At 41.2% G+C, this 21,079-nt stretch overlaps 1 protein-coding gene across 9 annotated transcripts in view; it reads right to left on the bottom strand.

Annotated features, from left to right (window-relative positions):
* ELMO1 (engulfment and cell motility 1) overlaps window positions 1–21,079 on the bottom strand; it is an 803,227-nt gene that overhangs the window by 200,194 nt on the left and 581,954 nt on the right. For all 9 annotated transcript variants that reach the window (XM_067042328.1, XM_067042327.1, XM_067042330.1 and 6 more), the window contains one exon: window positions 4,452–4,588. In XM_067042328.1, coding sequence (XP_066898429.1) covers window positions 4,452–4,588 — 137 coding nt within the window. The remainder of the gene's footprint in view (window positions 1–4,451; window positions 4,589–21,079) is intronic.

The following is a 21,079-nucleotide window of genomic DNA, read 5'->3' as shown; positions in this document are numbered from 1 at the left end:
TCTTAAATAAATACAAAACATTGCATCTGCTGCTTCCCAGGTCTGGAGGAGCAGGAAGACAGCTGCTTTTCCAAACACTCAATTCCAGCAGCAGCATTAAGTACCAAGCACTAGGTATCTGCCAACTAGTGTCCCCACCAAGGTGGGTTGTAGAAGAGATTCCTGTGTCTGCTGGAATCTGATATTGTTTGTTGGAAAAAAATCACAATTTTAGAGTGAGGGATACTGCTTCTCCAGTACTGAGCTAAAGAAGGCAGATAGCTAAAGCCTTTCTTACAGAACCCTGGGTGTCAGGTCAAAAATTAAATCCACCATCTATGCTTCCATTCAAAGTGGTGAAAACCTGAAAAGATGTCCAAGAAAGTTAAAAGAAACTGTGTCTCATGTTGGGCTCTTTTAAGATACTTCTGAATTCCCATTTGGACAATCTTAGGAAACAAGAAAAACGTTAAATCTACCAGTAACACCAAACCCACATTTGTTCCTAAATTCAATCTCTTCTGCTACCAAGTTAATAACAAGAAGAAAAGTGAACGGATTAAAATTCCAGCTTTTCTCTCTTTTCCAATTTATTATCTGGTAAAGCAAAAGGTGGCTGATAGGCAGCAGGAAAAAATCAGAAAAGACATTCTTCACATTCAACTAGAGGCCCTCACACAGGATCCTTTTTGTTGTTGTTAAGGCCAAAGATACAAAAAAGAGAAATAAAAGAAAAAGGACATAATTATATCTGAATTTGAGCAACCACTAGCAGAACTCTGCAACAGGTATTATGCTAGTCTACCAGCCAAAAGAACAACAACAAAACTCATCTGTCCATGTTTCATTAATTTAAACTGATGATACCCACAGCTACAAATCTAATGTATTTACAACTTAAATACACATTATGGTAAGCAGAATAATGGCTCCCTGTTGATGTCCATATTTTAATCCCCATAATCTGTGAATATATTTCCTTTTATGGCAAAAGGGAATTTAGGTTGCAGGTGAAATTGAGGTTGCTAATCAACTGACCTTAAAATAGGAATGATTACCCTGGATTATCAAGGTGGTCCAATGTAATCACAGGGGTCCTTACAAGTGAAAGATGGAAACAGAACAGGGATCAGAGTGATAAGTAACGTGGAAACGACTGAACCTGCAGTTGCTGGTTTTGACGATGGACAAAGAGGGCCATTGAGACAAGGAATGCAGGCAGTTTCCAGGACCTGGAACAGGCAATGAAATGAATTCTCCCCAAGAGCCTCCAGAAAGGAACATAGCTCTGCTGACACCTTGATTTTAGCCCTGGGAGACCCATTTTTGGCTTCTGAATTATGGAACTGTAAGATAATAAATTTGTATTGTTCACGCCACTAAGTTTGTGGCAATATGTTCCAGCATTATTAGGAAAGTAATAATACATGTGATAAAAAGTACATCACTTATAAACTTTTCTGGTTACAAAAGGAAGGCATGCATAGTATTAGAAAGAGAAAGCAGACATAGTTAATGTGGAAAATTGAAATGCCTTGTCATACCCATCCCTGATCCTCCTCTGATATCCATTCTTAACCAATGAATGGACTTGTGGAGTGGGACCCTTTACCTCTCAGGCCTCCAGCTGCCTGCCCACGGCCATAAACTACCATCCCTACTTGGCAGCAGATGTGTAAAATCACAGCTAGTTTACAATTGTCCAGTGCAAAAAGATGGCACTAGGGCCACAGTAAGAAACTGTACTGGAACCTGGCTCTTAGATCTTGCGGCAGGAAGTTTTTGCAGCCATATAAGTTAATTACAAAAAGGTTTCAGCATGACCCTTTGGGGGGCCTGCCATCACCTAGCAGGACCTCACCCTGAGCAATGAGAATATCACCTCCACCAACCCGAGCACACAGCCACCATGAATAACACGGACCTGAGAGCCATGCTCGTCTCCTCCCTGAAGCCCCTCTCAGCAACTCCAGACTGAGGCCTCTGGTTTCCTTTGCTAAGTGTATGTATTCTTGGGGCTTCATGTCCTAAACTTGTAAGTTCCACAGAAATTAAGTGTCTAAGTACTCATTCCCTTGAGCCATTCCTTTGCAGGAATTTGGTAACGTTTTCTATATACCTTATCTGTGCATAGATCAACAGCAATAATATTTGATCTTACCACTTACAGAAATGCAGATTTCTGTAATTCTGGAGAAGCGGGATGAATGAAATGCCCTCAGCAGATGGAGAGCTCAGTGCCAGAACACAGGAGTCAGTGAAGTCTCCTTCTCTTGGAGGAATAAGTGTCCCAGGACACAAGAGCTGAGGACTGGATGGCTTTCAGAAGCAGTGCAGTATGGGAAGAGTTGAACTGATCCAAAAGCAATGTGGCCATAGCAATTTCAGACTACTGATTTAACGTTCCCCTTTTTTGGGGCCTGATTGAACACAGATCTCTGTGCTCTTTCTTCCGTCTCTCCCAAGGATAATTGCACCTGAACTGCAAAGTCCCTCATAATCAAGTGAAGTATACTCAGGAAGCTGCAGTTAACAATCATAAGAGAATTAATGGGCTTCTTTCCTCTACCTCCCCTCCTGAATCATGTCTGACCTTGGCTATAGTTGCTCAGACACTTGCAGCTCTAGCATGCAATTTACAGATCAGTGTTTTCCACAGAGGGGAGTCCCTGCGGCCTATTTCAATGAGTTAAATAGATGGTCCAGACAAATATATAAAAGCACTGAAAATCACTTAGGCCAGTACACAGAGTAAAACACAATCAAAAAATTTTGTAAGTGATTATAACCACAATGAACAGCAATAGGATAAACATGAAGATGTAAAGTAGGGCATCAAAATTACAAATTGTAGGGGAGGGGAGTAAAACATGTAGATCTTTTAGAATGTGTTTGAACTTACACGACTGAACTTATCAGCCTAAAGCAAGTCGATACAGTTACGATACTCGAAAACCATGGTAACCACAAATCAAAAACATGCAACAGACTCACAAAAACAGAAAAGAAAGGAACTGAATAGGTGGCTCAGAATGGCTGGGATGGAATGGCGTTCTCTGCTACAACTGCAGGTAAGATCATTATATATATATATATATATATATATTTTTTTTTTTTTTTTTTTTTTTTTTTCCGGTACGCGGGCCTCTCATTGATGTGGCCTCTCCCATTGCGGAGCACAGGCTCCGGACGCACAGGCTCAGCGGCCATGGTTCACAGGCCCAGCCGCTCCGAGGCATGTGGGATCTTCCCGGACCAGGGCACGAACCCGTGTCCCCTGCATCGGCAGGCGGACTCGCAACCATTGTGCCACCAGGGAAGCCCAAGATCATTATATTGATGGAGACTATCAGGTTCTAACCTTGGGGAAGGCTTGGGGAAGGCTTGGGAAGAGTGTCCTCTTCCCAGTTTTCTTTCTTTTTAACCAATATTGGTTCAAGATGCCATGGACCAGAAATATGGTGGGAAAGAAGGACCAGATATAAGTTCAGAAAAAAGAGGACTGGGAGGCAGAGACCAACAAGACCATCAAGTGATGCTGGAATTCAGATATTATGTTATGCCCCAAGCACAAACCCATGAAGGCCCCACGGGATGACTGTGAGACCAGACACTGAGACTCTTAGAAACAGTTATGCCCCCAGTACCAGGTCAGCAGGCATGGGTGATGGGGCCAACCAAACCCAGAGTCACATACGATAGCAAACCAGAATGATTAAAGACCTAAGCATACCTGTCCCAACCATCAGGTATTACTAGCCATGTCATGATTGCTAAAAAGGCTTTGATCTAAGGGTAAAGATTTTGTTTATCTTGAAAAGTGTACACGATGCTTCTGCTTTCTTTAAGTTGGTCAGCACCCTTCTGTCCACCCAACATTCACTGACAAACAGAAATGTGAAATTCACACTCTTCAAAAAAACCAAATGCTTTCTGTAAACCAAGACACGTTCCATATAAACTTACTCAACTCTCTGAAAGAGGTCTTGCATTTTAATACTCGTTGTGACAGAGCAAAGGGCAGTTATCTCAACACAGTCATAACCCACAAAGAAACCAAGGGACCACAGAAGCCTTCCTCATCTCATTCTCTCCCTGGCAGCCACCTGCACAGGTGGAGTGGAGGCATTTTCCCCACTAGATCTGTAATAACAAGGCATCCCGGACCAAGGCCTTTAAAGGAAAAAGTTCATCTTATCAATATTTCTCAAGAAAGGGTCTCTGCTGGTGGCCCCTGCTAAGTAAGCCAAAAGGAACAAAGCTGCTCCAAGCTTATCCCTAGAGCGATGAGAATCGCTGGCACACAGCTTCCTGTCTGTATAGGTATGCCTTTCTTTCTCCATCCTTAACGTCACCTAAAATCACAGTCGTCCTCATTCTCCTTCCACACGCAGCGAAGGGACCATGCCAAGGTAGGTGGGCCTCCCCCGGGGACACAGGCAGCTTCTGTCTCTGCTTCAGATTCTCCTTACCTTGTTGAAGTCTTCAGAGGTTGCCCTCATTTCCTTCCACGTCTTGTTCAGGAGCTGGATACAGATGCAGAAAAACTCCTCGAAGGATCTGTCGTGGGTGAAGAACATCGGGTGGAAATCGTTGCAGGTCTCACTAGCTGGAGGAAAGAGGAGGGAAAGAAGGGAGGAAGTCTGAGAAGGGAAATGAGAGGATACAGACACATGCTCCAAAGGGAGATGATGAGAGGCATATTTGACTCAAGCCACAGTGGGAAAAAAGGCGTTTTGAAAAGGCAACCAAATGGTAGTCACCGTGAAACTTCACAGTTTAAGGTGAGATGGTCAGACCTACCCTTAGGCGCATGTTTTGACTGAAGGAAGTGAGCTCCTAACTCACTCCATGATATGATCCTTATGGCTTTGGTCCAGGATCCCTGGTGTTGAATATGGGCTCTGCATCTGCCTTCTTGACCTTATAAAGGTTATTCAAACTGCCCTGTCAGTCACAGCTCTTCCATCACCCTTAATTTCCTATTTCTCAATAGAATAACTGGCAGAGGATGAGTTTTCCCGAATACACACTTAATTGCAACTTTGAAAATAGCATCCTTGATTATTTCTCCAGGGAGCTCTTTTTCCTCTTATGGCATTAAGTAGGGGATATTTGAGATCATTAACCTCAGACACCATTAACCATTTGTTTTACATTATCAGACACAGATGGCTGGAGGTCAAAGCAACCCAAGTGGCTCTGAAGGCTGCAACTGGTTCAGTCCTGGACCAAACCCTGAAGTCAGTCAGACTGCCTTCAAGCCACCCCATTACAAAGCTTCCTTTGTAATGGTCAGACCCAGTGCTCTGAGTTCTAGGTATGGCCACCTCTCTCCTCCTTCCCAAACCAGTACACCAGCCCCTTCCTTCTCAGCTCTCTGTCAAGCTGACATTTTTATAGCCCTTTTACGTACATTCATTTGATCTTTAGAACGCGTCTTACTGTTCATGTCTTAAGGGATGAGGACACTGGAGCCCAAGGAAGTAGGCTTTGTGAGCCCCCAAAACAAGATTCTAAATTTTTTTTCTTTAAATATAAGCTGTTACTTACAGTGAAAGAATTCTGATTTTAATTGGAATCTATTTAAAGACCAATTCGTCTTCAAGACCCCAAATGACAGAATTTTAAGCTCTGGAAGCCCAGGAGAGGAGGATGGAGTGGGGCGGGAGTAGGGTTTACAGCAGAGAACTTCTGTACTTGGGGAAGACCCTGGTGCCCACCGTGTAGTTGAACATGAATTCTACTTAGAGAGGATACTCAGGTGAAGGCCCCTAGTGAGTGAACCATGATCAAACCTAAGAGGACATGCTCTGCTTTGGTAGGGATACACTTAATACACAAACCTCTTCTATCTTCACACTTTATCATAGTAAATGCTGTTTTCTTCCAGAGAAGGTAAGGGCATAGGCTAGCAGCAGCTTGCAGTCATGCAGAAAAGGTTTGGGTCTGAGGGCAGAAGGTTTGAGTTCAAGTCCAACCCATGACAATGAGAAGCTAGTCACTTCACCTTTCTAAGCCTTGATTTTCTAAACTAAAAAATGGAAATGAAACCTCCTTTGCCTTCCCCATAGGCTATGGAGAGGCTCAAATGACACGATTCACAGGAAAGTGCTTTGAAAGGATAAAAGTTGGAGCAAGGCGCTGGTGATAACAATGAATGTCGTGCCAGCATATTGTTTCCAGGAACATAGGCTGTTTTTTGATTCCTCCAATTCTTAGTCAAGCCTGTTACATCTCAGAAATTAGAGGCAAGAACATGTAAGTCACCCCACTCCAGCTCATTACCAGTAGAGATGGCAAAAGTGAAGTTCTGACCTGATACACAAAGCTATTTAAGGAACTTGAAAAGTAAACACAGGATTATGTGTTTCCTGCCCTGGGCAATGAGCTGTCACTTTCATAAGCACTGAAGCCAATAAAATTTACCAGTCTACAGAAGCACTTTAAACCACTATCGCCATACAAAACCTCGTTATTAATCACATTATGGTGTTATCTTTTGGGGGGCTAGTGTGATTATATGTGTACTTTATGCCCTACTTAAAGTTCTATGGGACTACTGGAGCTGAGCTAGCCAAACAAAACTGAGACCAACAAGCCCATCTCTTGTTTGGGTGAAGAGGGAGGGAAACAACATCGTTAATAATAGGGATTGGTGGGGACAGAAGATTGTGTATAACTCACCAAGGGCTCTACAGGCGTTATCTTCACAGCAACCCAGGAGGTAGCCATGAGGCTTATCCTCATTGTATATATAAGAAAGGTGAAACTTGGAGAAATTAAGCCTTCCATCATGAGCCTTTTTTTAGGTGGCTCCAAATGAGCATTGGGAACCCACAGTTTAGTTGACACAGCAGCAGCTTCCTGCCTTAGTTGATATCAAGAGCTCAGGGCATTTCCTTGTGATTGCTACTTTGAAACCTAATTTCTCCACCCACACTCCTAGATCTCCTTGGATTCCTCCTTCAACAGAAACCAGCATCCTGACCTGCAGTCCAGTGGGGCTCACAATAAGTGCACAGCCAGCACCTGTTGATGGACAACACCTGGCCATGTGACAGTACCGACAGTGCAGCCACATGCCGGGCACCATTACTGTTACTTATTACATCAAGCTCCTAGGAAGATAACATCCATTTCTTTTTATAAAATTAGAAATAGGAGAGTTAGAAAATTGTCCAAGGTCACATGGCTTTCAAGTGGCACAGCTGGGATTCAAACTCAGGTCGACTTGGCTCCAAAGCCCATCATTGTTGCAGTGACAGGACCAGGAATCACACCCAACATTCTGCACCAGAGGCAGTGTTTTCAACCTCCACATGAGGATGGCTTTGCCATCATCCTTAAGATTCTTTGAGACTCATCCCTTGGGATGAGGAATGGGCAAATAGCAAATCAAAACAATTTGTTCCTTGACATGTTACAAAAGAAACAATGAAAAGACTGATATATTGGGGGATTTTACACCCTTAAAAGGATGTTCCTGTATTAGAGGCAAGGAAAAAGTAATAAGCATTAATACTTTTTTCCTCAAAAACATTCAAATTGCAGAGATTCAGAATTGAGGATGATCGAGCAGGAAGGACTGGTCCAGATTATCTGATTTGTTTCCCTCTTTTATTTTGCAGGTAAGAGTGGTGAGAAAGGCAAAATGGCTCGCCCAAGAGCTCATGATGGTGGAAAAGGGGCAAAGATGCTGGGAGCCAGGCTGCCGGGGTTCAAATCCTGGTTCTTTTGCCTACTGCTGAGTCACCTGGGCAAGTCATTTCATCTCTCCGTGTCTCGGTGTTCTCATCCGTAAACTGGGGGCAACCGTAGTATAAACTTCATCAGGTGGCCATGGGGATTAAAAGGGAACAGTGAGTATAGGGAGTAAGCTCAGTGCAAGTGTGAGCCAACAGGATTATGATGCTCCTCATCATATAGCAAGTGGACCCTGGCCTAGGCCATCCCAGTGATAAACGTGAGCTTGTATCAGCTCACAGGGATGGCCTGACTCGCATGAACAGGGTCCTTAATTCAGAGGTTTAAACAAACAGATAAAAACAGAGAGGGGGAGGTTTCCTACTGCTTTTTAAGGAAAATAAAAACACTTTTTGAGGAAAAAAACAGTGTTGAATGTGTAGGCAATGATTTTATACATGAAATTTAAAGAGAAGTTTTCAATGGGACAAAAATAGCAAGACTTTTTAAAAACCAAATTTTTTTAAGCACACTCTTTAACACAGTGAGATTCTCTTTTATAAAAAAAGAATCAACTTACTGGTCTTTTAAGTCTGGAATATTAAGGTATTTTCAGGGCTGAGGGTAAAATGGGTTCTTATTAATTTACTGACATCTAATTCATTTATAAATAGGCCAACTTTGAAAGCTTCTATAATCCACACACCTTTGTTTTAAAAATAAAAAATAAGAATGCTATACACTTATGTAGCATCTTGCCTTTCAAAGTAGGTTTGTTCCCATTTTTCACTGGATAATGTGAAGTGAGGCAGGTATCACCATTGGAGGCTCAAAGAACAAGGGCTACTGCAGTGCAGCAAGTAAACAATGAAAGGTGCGTACAAAGAAAGCGTTCTAGTGCTGCCTTGTGACCTTAGAAGGTCACCTCAGCTCCAGGGCTCCAAGTTTCTTACCTGTAAATGGGCTGGTAAGGTTCCTGCCAAGTCTAAGATTCTAAGACATTACACATACGCACATACAAACACACACACCACGTAATGTATTTTTAAGTCCCTAATATCCATCAATAATTATAGAACTTGGAGATTACACCTGCATTTAACCTTATGTCCTGAAGTATTGTTTCCTTGAATGACAGGATGGCTACACATTTCATTTAGGGTGTTAGGGCATCAAAGTGGCATTTGATAGGCTTAGAAAATGTTTGATGAGCTAGTATTTACTCTTCCTTTCATAAGAAACTTGTTATTTGTTTTCAGCCCCTTTCAATCTATTAATATCACCTAATGCAGACCATTACATAAGAAAATTACAGACTAAAGATAGAATGACAAGATGGCACAGGCAAATGCACATAATTTCTGCACTTTCACGGGAATTTTCTTAGACAAACATAATTTTTGACATGCTGAAAAGCTCTGTCCCATGCTTTCCGATGACCCTTGTTATACTGAGACTGTGAACCCATTTGCAAGTGAATACAGGGACACATGTTTTGGAGGCACTAGGCAAACTTTGAGTATTTTTACCATGAAATAATGAGCTATTTCAACTGCAACAGTGTTTGGAAATGGTGCACTTTGAAAGAGAGATAAGCACTGGCCTAACACAAAAGGCATTTTGTTTTAAAATTCTGAGCTGCAGGAAGAAGGAGATAAATCATAAACACAAAAGCATTTAATACATGAAAGCTACCAGAATGGTTGTAAAATCTTACTAGGTATCCACAGCGTGGAAACTCAAACTAGAACTCTTTGTGGCTCTAGGGTCAGTCTGGGTAATATACCCATGAATTCTCAGATGCAATGTCTCTTTATACCTTTGCAGAAAATCTTACCCTTGTGACCTTTGAGTTTCTATTTTTAGAATGGCTATTCTTTAATAGCTTGGTTTTGGAGTTTTGGTGCTGTGTAGGAAGATGCTAAAAGTTCAAAACCTTTTGTAGGTGGGAGAGGTGAAAAGGCAGCAGAGAGTGAGGACAAAGAATGTGAAGTTCCCCCACTGCTGAGTTCTGCTAGTGTAGAAGCTTCCACCCCTGCTATTTCAGGACAGGGGATCAGAGGCTTGAAAGCTGCTCAGCTCTTCCCAGCCCCTGAAACCTCGTTTAATAGAACTCTGGATATTCTTTTCTATTCTCTCTCATGCCTAAAAATAGTATGAAATCAACACTAAAAAGACACCGTCTAATCCAATGCTTCATTGTTCACTTTCCTTCTGGGCCTTTTTTCATGGACATGGAGAGAGAAAAAAATACCGACTAGTGTTAGGACTGAAAATCAGACACTAACATCAAAAGATAGCCGATTCACCAAGAATGACCTGAGGCCACATCCCAGGCACACAGTTATATGTTAATAAAAGAGCAGGTTCTAGAGCAAGGTTGGCCTGGGTGCAAATCTTGGTGTCACTACTCAATAGCAATGTGAACTTTATCAACTTACCCTTCCTCTGGGCCTCAATTTTTTCATTATAAAAAAAGAAAATGCATCTTATCAGATTACTGCTAAGATTAAATCTAAAGTGATACATGATTCACATAATAACTGAGATAAAACAAGCATCAGTAAGTGCTAGTTGTTACCAGTTTTAATAGCAAAATAATTATTATTGTACTTAGGTAAAATGACAAATTTGGAGGAATTATACATGAGGATAAAAAGACATTATAAAACTATAATAATTAAAACAGCTTGATATTGGTCCATGAATGGAAAAACAGAACAATAGAATAGGATAGGGAGTTCAGATATAGTCTTTTTTTTTCCAATATCTTTATTGGAGTATAATTGCTTTACAATAGGTGTCTGTGTCTGCTTTGTAACATACTGAATCAGCTATATATATATACCTATATCCCCATATCTCCTCCCTCTTCTGTCTCCCTCCCACCCTCCCTATCCCATCCCTCTACGTGGTCACAAAGCACAGAGCTGATCTCCCTGTGCTATGCGGCTGCTTCCCACTAGGTATCTATTTCACATTTGGTAGTGTATATGTGTCAATGCTACTCTCTCACTTCGTCCCAGCTTACCCTTCCCCCTCCCCATGTGTTCAAATCCATTCTCTACGTCTGCATCTTTATTCCTGTCCTGCCCCTAGGTTCATCAGAACTATTTTTTTTTTTTAGATTCCATATATATGTGTTAGCATATGGTATTTGTTTTACTCTTTCTGACTTACTTCACTCTATATGACAGACTCTAGGTCTATCCACCTCACTACAAATAACTCAATTTCGTTTCTTTTTATGGCTGAGTAATATTCCATTGTATATATGTGCCACATCTTCCTTATCCATTCATCCAATGATGGACACTTAGGTTGCTTCCATGTCCTGGCTATTGTAAATAGAGCTGCAGTGAACATTGTGGTACATGACTCTTTGTGAATTATGGTTTTCTCAGGGTATATGCCCAGTAGTGGGATTGCTGGGTTCTATGGTAGTTCTATTTTTAGTTTTTTAAGGAACCTCCATACTGTTCTCCATAGTGGCTGTATCAATTTACATTCCTACCAACAGTGCAAGAGGGTTCCCTTTTCTCCACACCCTCTCCAGCACTTATTGTTTGTAGATTTTTTGATGATAGCCATTCTGACTAGTGTGAGGTGATACCTCATTGTAGTTTTGATTTGCACTTCTCAATGATTAGTGATGTTGAGCATCCTTTCATGTGTTTGTTGGCAATCTGTATATCTTCTTTGGAGAAATGTCTGTTTAGGTCTAATGCCCATTTTTTGATTGGGTTGTTTGTTTTTTTGATATTGAGCTGTATGAGCTGCTGTAAATTTTGGAGATTAATCCTTTGTCAGTTGCTTCATTTGCAAATATTTTTTCCCATTCTGAGGGTTGTCTTTTCATCTTGTTTATGGTTTCCTTTGCTGAGCAAAAGCTTTTAAGTTTCTCAGATATAGTCTTGTATATACAATCACTAGATTTATGAAAAAGGTGACACCACAGTGAAAAGAATTTTCAATAACTTGTGCTGAGCCAATTATATATGCATCTAAAAAATGAATTATGACTCCCTACTTCACACCATCTACAAAAATCAACTCTAAGTAGATTATAGGTCTCAACATGAAAGAAGAAACAATGAAGCTTCTATAAAATACAGGAGAATACATTCATAACCTAGAGGTGAGCAAAGATTTCTTAAACAGGACCAAAAAAAATCATTAACCCTAAGGAAAATGTTCATTGGCTTATATTAAGATCAAGAACCTCTGTTCATCAAAAGATACAAAAAGGATGGCAACTTCAGGGTAGGAGAAAAACGTGCAACATTACCTGGCAAAAAAACCTGGTATCCATAATATATAAATATCCCTATAAATGAATAATAAAAAGAGAGACAATCTAGTAGAAAAATAGGCAAAAAGTAAATAGGTACTTCACAAAATAAGATATCTAAGTGTCCAATAAACACATGAAAAGATGCTTGGCATTTTTAATCACCAGGGAAATGCAAATTTAAACTACAATGAGATATTTTCAAACATCAGCGGAATGGCTACAGTGAAGAGATTTTTAAAAAAGCAAAAAACTAAGTGTGGATAAGAATGTGGAAAAAATGGAATTCTCATAAACTGTTGTTAGGAGTTTAAATTGGTTCAACTACTTTGAAAAGCAGTTTGACAGTATTTAGTCAGCTAAAATATTCATAGCCAATGACACAGCAATTCTACCCAAAGATATAAACCCAAAAGAAATGCATACACAGGTGCTACATAAGAAAGATACCTGAATGTTAATAACGGCACTACTTGTTACAGCCAAAATCTTGAAGTAACCAAAATGTCCATCCAATACATTAGATAAATTATAGCTTACTCATATAGCAATATAATTACTACAAAGAAATAATTTTTTAAAACTATGCTGCACACAGTAACATGAATGAATAGAAAACACAATGTTGAACAAACAGAGCCCTCTACAAAGGACAACATACTATGTGGTCCTATTTATGTAAAGCTCAAAATAGAAAATTTATTGATGGTGGTAGAAACAGGGTATTGTTCTCTTGGAGACAAGAAGAAATTGGGGAGAGGGCAGCCCACAATTGTCTTTGGTGGTTGCATAATAGTCTCTATCTTGAGCTAAGGAGTAGCAAAATGGATAGCTGGTGACTGGAAAATTCACTGAGCTGTGTTGTGCTTTCAGGATTTGAACACTTCTATTTATTTAAGTTATACTGGCATAAAAAAGTTAAGTTTAAAAAGTAGAATATGAGCTTTCTAAGCAAATAAAAAGGAACAACAACATTTCAGACAATGTAAAACTGCAGATACTTTTGATGGGCTTTCAGAAGTAGTGCTATATTTGCCCTGCCTATCACCTCTGGAGCCAGGGATTGGCATTTCATGCAGCCAGGTTTACTGGGTGGATCAAAAACATATAGCCTGTCTCTACGCAGGCATCCTAGTCCAATCACCTAAGTGGTATCAGCTTAATATGTTGTTCAGGGGTACCTCTCCACACCTGGACTTTAGTTCAATTTCATCCGTTAGATGGATAAAAGAGTATATGTGTGCATTTACTTTTGTGAATGGGGATCCTGATCTCCTGAATAGTATTGCAGATGCTGATGGAAAAGCTATAATCGATTTGACTAGTTGTATATAAACTCTAAGAGTCACAAATCTCTTTGAAATTAGTTTCCTCCCTGCCTCATTTACTTCCTTCATTCATTTATAGATCCTTCCTTCCTTCCTTCCATCCACGCATGTACATGTCCACCTAACTGTCCATCCATCAGTCCATCAATGCATTGATCCACTCATCCATCCATCCACCAACCCATTCCTTCATCTACCCATTCATCCATCCACACATACAACTAGCAAGGTAGTTAAAAGCGTGGCCCTGGAGCCATTCTGCCTGAGTTTGGATCCTAGCTCTGCCACTCATTATGTATATGACCTTGAGTTCAAGGACAAGGAGAGATGAGTAAAAGATGAGGCTGAAGAAGTAGGCAGGCATCAGATCATCTAATTCTTTGTAGACCACATTAGGGAGTGTGGGCTTTATTCTACCTGCAACGGGAAGCCATTAACAGGGTTTAAATAGGAGTGGAATAAAGTAACAACTTCCTATCGCCTTTCTTCCCCTACCATTTATTTTTATTTTTATTTTTATTTTTGCGGTACGCGGGCCTCTCACTGTTGTGGCTTCTCCCGTTGCGGAGCACAGGCTCCGGACGCACAGGCTCAGCGGCCATGGCTCAGCGGCCCAGCCGCTCCACGGCATGTGGGATCTTCCCGGACCGGGGCACAAACTCGTGTCCCCTGCATCAGCAGGCGGACTCTCAACCACTGTGCCACCTGGGAAGCCCTCTCTCTCTCTCTTTTTTTTTTTTTAGCCCTCTCTCTTTTTAATGGAATTAAAATTCAGGTAATTTGAGGATTCCTGTTATTCTGTACTCCACTTACTTGACACTTCAGTGTATTAAGGACGAGTGATGAATCACATAAAAATTTCAGTTCTAAGTGGTTAGGAGTCAGGACCGCGGCTAGAATTCTTCCTCTATACCTTCTCAGCTAAGTCCTTTAATGCCACCAAGTCTCTATTATTATGATGATAATAACAGTAATTTATATCTGTAGATGTGAGTAAAGATATAGTGAGAGGATTCCCATAAAACACTTAGCATAGTGCCTGGCATATAATAAGCACTCAATAAATGGTAGCTATAAAATGTTGTGCAGAATACAAATATGATGCGTAATTTTCCCTGAAATCTTGAATTTAGTACAAGGTTTAGCTTGTGTGAAACCTTATTCACTTTAACCTCCTTTCATGAAGGTATCAGTTCACCTGGAAGATTATAGAGCAGCATCTCATCATTTTATAAGATGTTTAAAAAAATGACAAAATGTGCAGAAATTCCAGGAAATTAAGATTTCTGATAAGAGTGAGCTAAGTGATTCCTAGAAGTTAGCTTATAATTGAAAAATGGTCTTACTGACATGATCTGTGTGCTTCTTCTTGGTCCTCTGGCCGAAACTACTAAGAGTTGCAGGAAAACAGAACCTGGATCCTTGACACCTTACCTCTTGCAAAATAATTGTTTCTGGATCCACTTACAGGTCTATGAAAGGTCTCTTTCTTAGCCCAAAGAGAAGGAAAGAATAGGAAAAAAAAAGAATTCTTTGGAAAGGAGTATCAAGTTTGTGGTATATATTAGTAATGTAAAACCAAATGTGAAATATATTTTACCTACCTTTTGGGGGTGGTGTGGCTGCAGCATTGGGAGGTACAGTGGAAGATAAAGAGGAAAATTCTAGTTGGGTGGTAAATAGTCCAAGGCAGGGCAAAGGACAGCACATTCAAGAAGCAATTTCTGCATGCCCTTATTGAAATTTCCTTTATAAGGAAAATTATTCTAAGAAGTGACACATTAAGAGACTGTCATATAGCAAATTTAGCATGGATATAAATAATTGCCTGTTCAACCATGTGAGATGGGCACTGGAGGGTTATGTCGGGATAGAGGCTGATTAATGAGCAGCTGGGATGTGCCTCACTGAAGACCCAGCCAGTACTGTGTGCCATCACATGACCATGGATGACATCTTGACCTGAGGCTCAGAGCCTTAACCAGAGCTGGGGAGCTGGCAAAAGGGTCTAAAAATAAGTAACCCTAAGTCCGATAAATACGAAATTAAGGAAAGAGGACAGGCCAAGACGTTCTTTCTTGTCTTTCGTACTCAGTATATGACTCCCCTTAAAAACTCAGTGATTACCTGTTGGTGTTAGGATAAAATGCAAATACTTTAGCAAAACATTCAACACGTCCCAGTCTGCCCCTACTCCATTCTCCTAACTTTCCTCTGACCTATGACTGAATGCTAAAGGCAGCCACAGTTTCTACCTCTTCACCAAATAAAACACCCCTGCTTATAGCTGCACATGTTAAGCTCTTGGGTTTCCCTCTTCACAGAGTCCACTGAGTCATCCTCCAAAGCCCATGCCTTTGTTAAAGCACTTCCCTCTAGCCCTGCCCAACTTCCACTTCCTTTGTGTTTCCACAGACCTTTTATTTCCTCTACCTGTTCGGAAGCCCCACACTTGATTACGACCCTACAAAAAACAGGAATCCTGATTTAGTAATTTCTGCATTCTTCATGGTTCTCACACGGCCAGCCTTCCACGGACACATGCCCACATTCCCTTCCTTGGTTTCCTTCCTCCTCGTGCCTCCCTCAACATGCTTTTCTTCTACATGGTTTCTATTATGCCGCACTTCGTGCACTTTGAATAAAACGGGATGAGGGATGTCAGCCAGCTTTTGCACAGCACATGTCTCAGCACTCTTGCTGTGACAGGGGCACTTTGGAAGGCTCCACACATGCTTCACCCACTGCTTTAAAATAAATATTCCAACCTGCAAAATAACCCAGTCCTCTGCCTTCTCTCCCCCAATTTTCTGAAATCCAAATATAGGTGTTCTCTTAATAAAAAAATGAGGAGGGCCTCCCTGGTGACGCAGTGGTTGTGAATCTGCCTGCTAATGCAGGGGACACGGGTTTGTGCCCCGGTCTGGGAAGATCCCACGTGCCGCGGAGCAATTGGGCCCGTGAGCCACAACTACTGAGCCTGCGCTCCTCAACAAGAGACGCCGCGACGGTGAGAGGCCCGCGCACCGCGATAAAGAGTGGCCCCCGCTTGCCGCAACTAGAGAAAGCCCTGGCGCAGAAATGAAGACCCAACACAGCCAAACATAAATTAATTAATAAACTCCTACCCCCAACATCTTAAAAAAAAAAAAAAGAGGAACTTTATAAAGAAAGCAGATTAATTACACAAATGCACAGAAAAGAAAAAACCAAATCTGATATGTACCCAAAGTACAGTAGGTAATCCTCCTCTGTAGATCAACTGCCAACCAACAACTAGTTGTGTTGGGGAGGGGGGTCACTTACGCACTCCCCACACGCCTCATTTACCACACGTGGCTTTAAGCCAGGAGCACTAGGGCTTGGTGCCCATCTCAGGTCCGTGCCAGACTCTGTCACAAGGCATGTATGGCCTCAAGGATTGCAGAACAGTGATAACAATGCATACCCCCCGGATGGTGGAATTAAGGGAGACACGGGGATACTGAGGGAATCATCTATTGACAGTCATGCTTTGGCCAACATGGGCTTTGAGAGGATGAAGATTTATATTAGTGAACAAAATAGAGTTAAATCCCTAATAGTTTTGTCTATATATAGTTCCATTCAATCCTCTTAAAGAAGAGCACATGATCAGGAGCATGGCTCTCTGCTACCCAGGATCACGTGGGCAGGTTTGTGCAGAGGACCCTCTCAGTGCACAAACAGAATGCCAGGCCCCAAGAAGCATATCCTCAAGCATCGTGTAAATAATTTAGGAAAAGGTCAAGCTTCACACAGGCACTGGACTGAGATTTACCAAAAAGAAAGGAAACTAAAGGATAAGGCATTACATATCAGACGAGTAACAGCTGGCTGGAAAACTTGAAAAGGACATAATCTGAATTATAGGACACTTGGGGAATTTATTTCAGCAAATTAGAAGGTGAGCAGCCTAGAAAGGTAAGCTATTTACTTCAGAATATTGCAGTGACCATGTACAAGAACTGTTCTAAGCTCCTTACAAGCATCTTCTCATTTAATCTTCATAACAATTCCACAAGGTAGGTAGAGTTATTATCATCCCCACTGTACAGATGAGAAAACTGAGGCACAGAGGAGTGATGTAGCTTGGTTCACAGAGCTAAGAAGAGGCAGCGCCAGGGTTTAACAACAGTTTGGGTCCAGAGTCCCTGTTACCAAGCCACTCAACAGACATCAATTTCCCTCTGTGGAAGATTTTTAAAGCAGAAAGTTAATACTTTCTAGAACGTCTGTTTACTGTGATTTAAAAAGAAATTTAATTCCATTTCTTTCTTCTCTGATCCATTATTTTAATGAAGACTTGATCTTGCTAACTAAGGTAATTTTGGGATATGCAGTTCCTATAGTTGGTAAGAACGCTGCATTTTCCAATTTATCTATGGCAGATGTGTATTCACATGAAAATGTTACTGTTTTCATGCCAGAGGGAAAAAAAAATCAACAATTCACAGACTCTTAGGGACATGTTATTTGTTCATTGGCTTAATAGATCCTTGTCTTAATAAAGAAGATACAAAATTTGTCTCTTTTAATGCAAGACTAATATCCTGGAAGATTAAGAAAATCAAACTAATCAGACCAATCTATTTTTTGTCAAGCAATTATATAACGCTTAATATATACCAGCCAATGTTCTCCGTGCTTTACAATTATTAAATCATTTAATTCTCATATGAGACAGGTTTGATTCTCATCTCTATTTCACAGTGAGGAAAATCAAGGCACAGAGAGGCTAAGTGATTTGTCTGCAGTCACACAGCCAGAGAGAGGCAGAGGCAGAATGTAAGTGTAGGAGGCATTCAGCCTGCAGAGGCTATTCTCTGAACAAAATATGTGTGTAATCAGTGTACTTGGAGGTCTCCTTGCCCCAGTGGCTTTTCCACTGCACAGTTACTTCCGCTGCTGCCTTAACCATTACGCAGCTAGAACTTTCCCAGTGTTCACATAATAAAGCCATTGAGCCCCTTTGACCCTGATGGATCACACACATACCCATGACTACCCCAAGATGTCTCATATTTAGAATAAGTAGCCAAATTATGCTACTTCTGTTCATTAAAAATAGCCCTATGGGGGGCTTCCCTGGTGGCACAGTGGTTGGGGGTCCGTCTGCCGATGCAGGGGACACGGGTTCGTGCTCCGGTCTGGGAAGATCCCACATGCCGCGGAGCGGCTGGGCCCATGAGCCATGGCCGCTGAGCCTGCACATCCGGAGCCTGTGCTCCGCAACGGGAGAGGCCACAACAGTGAGAGGCCCGCGTACCAAAGCCCTATGCACTCTATGCACTCTGATTTCTTTAAAATATTACGTTAGGACTGGATTTCTATTTCACAGAAATAGCCTCAAAAACAAACAAACAACCAGGTATTTGGTGGTATTTTGGGAAATATATTTGAGTAAAATGTGGCACATTGACCAGGACGTGTTCCCAGAGTACATCTCATTGTCTTGAATACACAGACATCCTAGAAGTGAATCTTGTTTTGCAGTTGATAAAATTATTTTCACTATTAAAGAGCACTAATAAAATTAGGTTTAAGCTCTTGTTACTGCTTTAATGAGACTAGTTTTTCATCTTATAGATTGTGTGCTAATTAGTATTCCAAGGAATGAAACATTGGTTTCTTATTCCTGGGCCTCTGGGATGGCCACACATATAGATTCTGCCTCAGAAATGTGTGTCTGTGAAGAAGTCAGTCTTAAATTGATGGGTGAAGATATATTTTAACCCTTTGTTATCCATATTCTTCTTATAGTGAATGTCTACTACTTTCCGTCCCTGGTCTTGCTGACATATAATGATAATTAACTCCTGAAATTTCTATAATATCCTTGTATTTTCAGGTGGTTGTTATCCAATCACAGACTGCCTCCAGCTGAATTTGTCCTAAACCAAATTCAACAGAGGTTATTTTGGCCTTCAGCTTCTTGGCCATCATCGCTCTCTCTCTCTTTCTTTTTAAACCCTCACCAAGAAGAGGTCATTTTAGATAAGAACACATCTTAATGTAGAAACGAACTAAGGATGAGACTAAATATAAGATGTTTATAACTTCAGGAGGAAGATTCTGATGAAAATTCTCAACCCTTCCTTCCATATGAAATAAAAGTTAATGCTCTCAGACACTTTCATTCCCCTTCTTTGCAGACAGTTATTTTATTTTACTTTTTGGTCTTTTGATCTTGTTCTTGATGTTTTGCAACAGTTTTCTCCCTATCCCGTGACAACTGCATTCAGGAACTTTCATTTTATAAAAATTCCCCAATTCTCTAAAAACAGAGTGTTTCTGATATCACTACCATTCACTTACACGTACACGTACGTGATCAGGACATCTCATACGGTCACTGGAATGTACATAAGATACCCAGCATGGCACTACGTTTCCTGGTAAAAAAGACATTATATCTAGCATGTATATATGCATATGGATTCCTTGTGAATGCTTTCAAGATGATTTGATAGCCATTAAGACCTCAGAGGGGAAAAAAATAATGACAACAGCCCGCTAGCACTGGATAATTGTTTTTCTTCTCAATCTCACTGCTCTTTCTTGTCTCCTCTGTAGACGTGTTTCTTTGTGATTTTTGTTTGCTGGGGCGGGGAGGGGGGGCTTCTTTCTGCCCAAGGTTCTGTTCTCATCTTTCTTTTCTTCTCTCTCTTCGCTCTTACCCTAGAAGAACTCATCTAGTCCTAAGGCTTCCATGCTCACAGTTGCCAAAACTCTCTTTTTGAGCCCAGAACTTTTCCCTGAGTTTCAGACAACCAGCTCCTTACTGGACATGTCCGCCTGGATGTCCCTTAGTCACCTCAACTCAAAATGACCCACACTGAACTCATTCTCTCTGTCTGGGCTAGGCTCCCCGTCTCAGCTGTCTCGTCCGCTCAGTTGTCCAGGGTAGCCTGGACTCCTCTCTCAGTCACCTTAATATCCTGAATACATTCCCGCCTTTCCCTTCCCGCTACGACTGGGCTGGGTTCAAGTGCTCATCACTGCTGTGCCAGATGGTGATAAAAGGCCTGAAAATGGTCCCCCACCCTTAAGACAGATTCATTTTCCTCACTGCCACGCAGGAGGAGTTCATGAATATCTAACTATAGCCACGGCAAGATACAGATAGAGCAGTAACAAGCATTTAAACCTAGTTTTATTAGTGCTTTATCATAGTGAAAATAACTGAGCCACTCTGCTTAAAATCCCTCAAAGTCCCAACTCCTCCCAAAGTCTTTACCATGTGTACCCTGCCTAGCCCTGAAGACACCAATTTCACATTTAAAAAAATAAAATTTCCAGAATGTATTTATCAAGTGAGAGGGAGAAAACAGTTTCAAATTTTGAGAACAAAACAGAACGACCAAAACAAATCAAATCAAATCAACTGTTTGCAAGCCTTCTAGACTTGAACATACACTTTTCCTCTGCTTGAAACACCCAGCCTCATCTCATTCCCCTACTTGGTGGTTTAACTCTGAAGGTCTTTCAAGACCCAGTGCAGTTGTTACCACCTGTATGGGATGCCTTGTCCCCATTATCTTTAGGCCGACACATCTAAGTGTCTCCATCTCACCCTCTGTCAATTCCCCAATCCTATGTCTCCTTTTGTGTCTCTCCACAGAAATTCAAAGACTCCAGAGACCCGGGACTACTTCTCTGTCTTTGTACTTAGAGTTTCCAAATATGTTTGTTGAATGCATGGTTAGATGTGAAGTGGTACCTGTCCCATGGGGCAACATTACTGAAGTTGCAATATTCAAAAAGTCTTCATCTC

This window comes from Kogia breviceps, chromosome 9 (genome assembly GCF_026419965.1).
Source record: "Kogia breviceps isolate mKogBre1 chromosome 9, mKogBre1 haplotype 1, whole genome shotgun sequence".
In the NCBI taxonomy this organism is placed as follows: Eukaryota; Metazoa; Chordata; class Mammalia; order Artiodactyla; family Physeteridae; genus Kogia; species Kogia breviceps.
The sequence above is the reverse complement of the archived record's forward strand: the minus strand, read 5'-3'. Positions and strand labels throughout refer to the sequence as shown.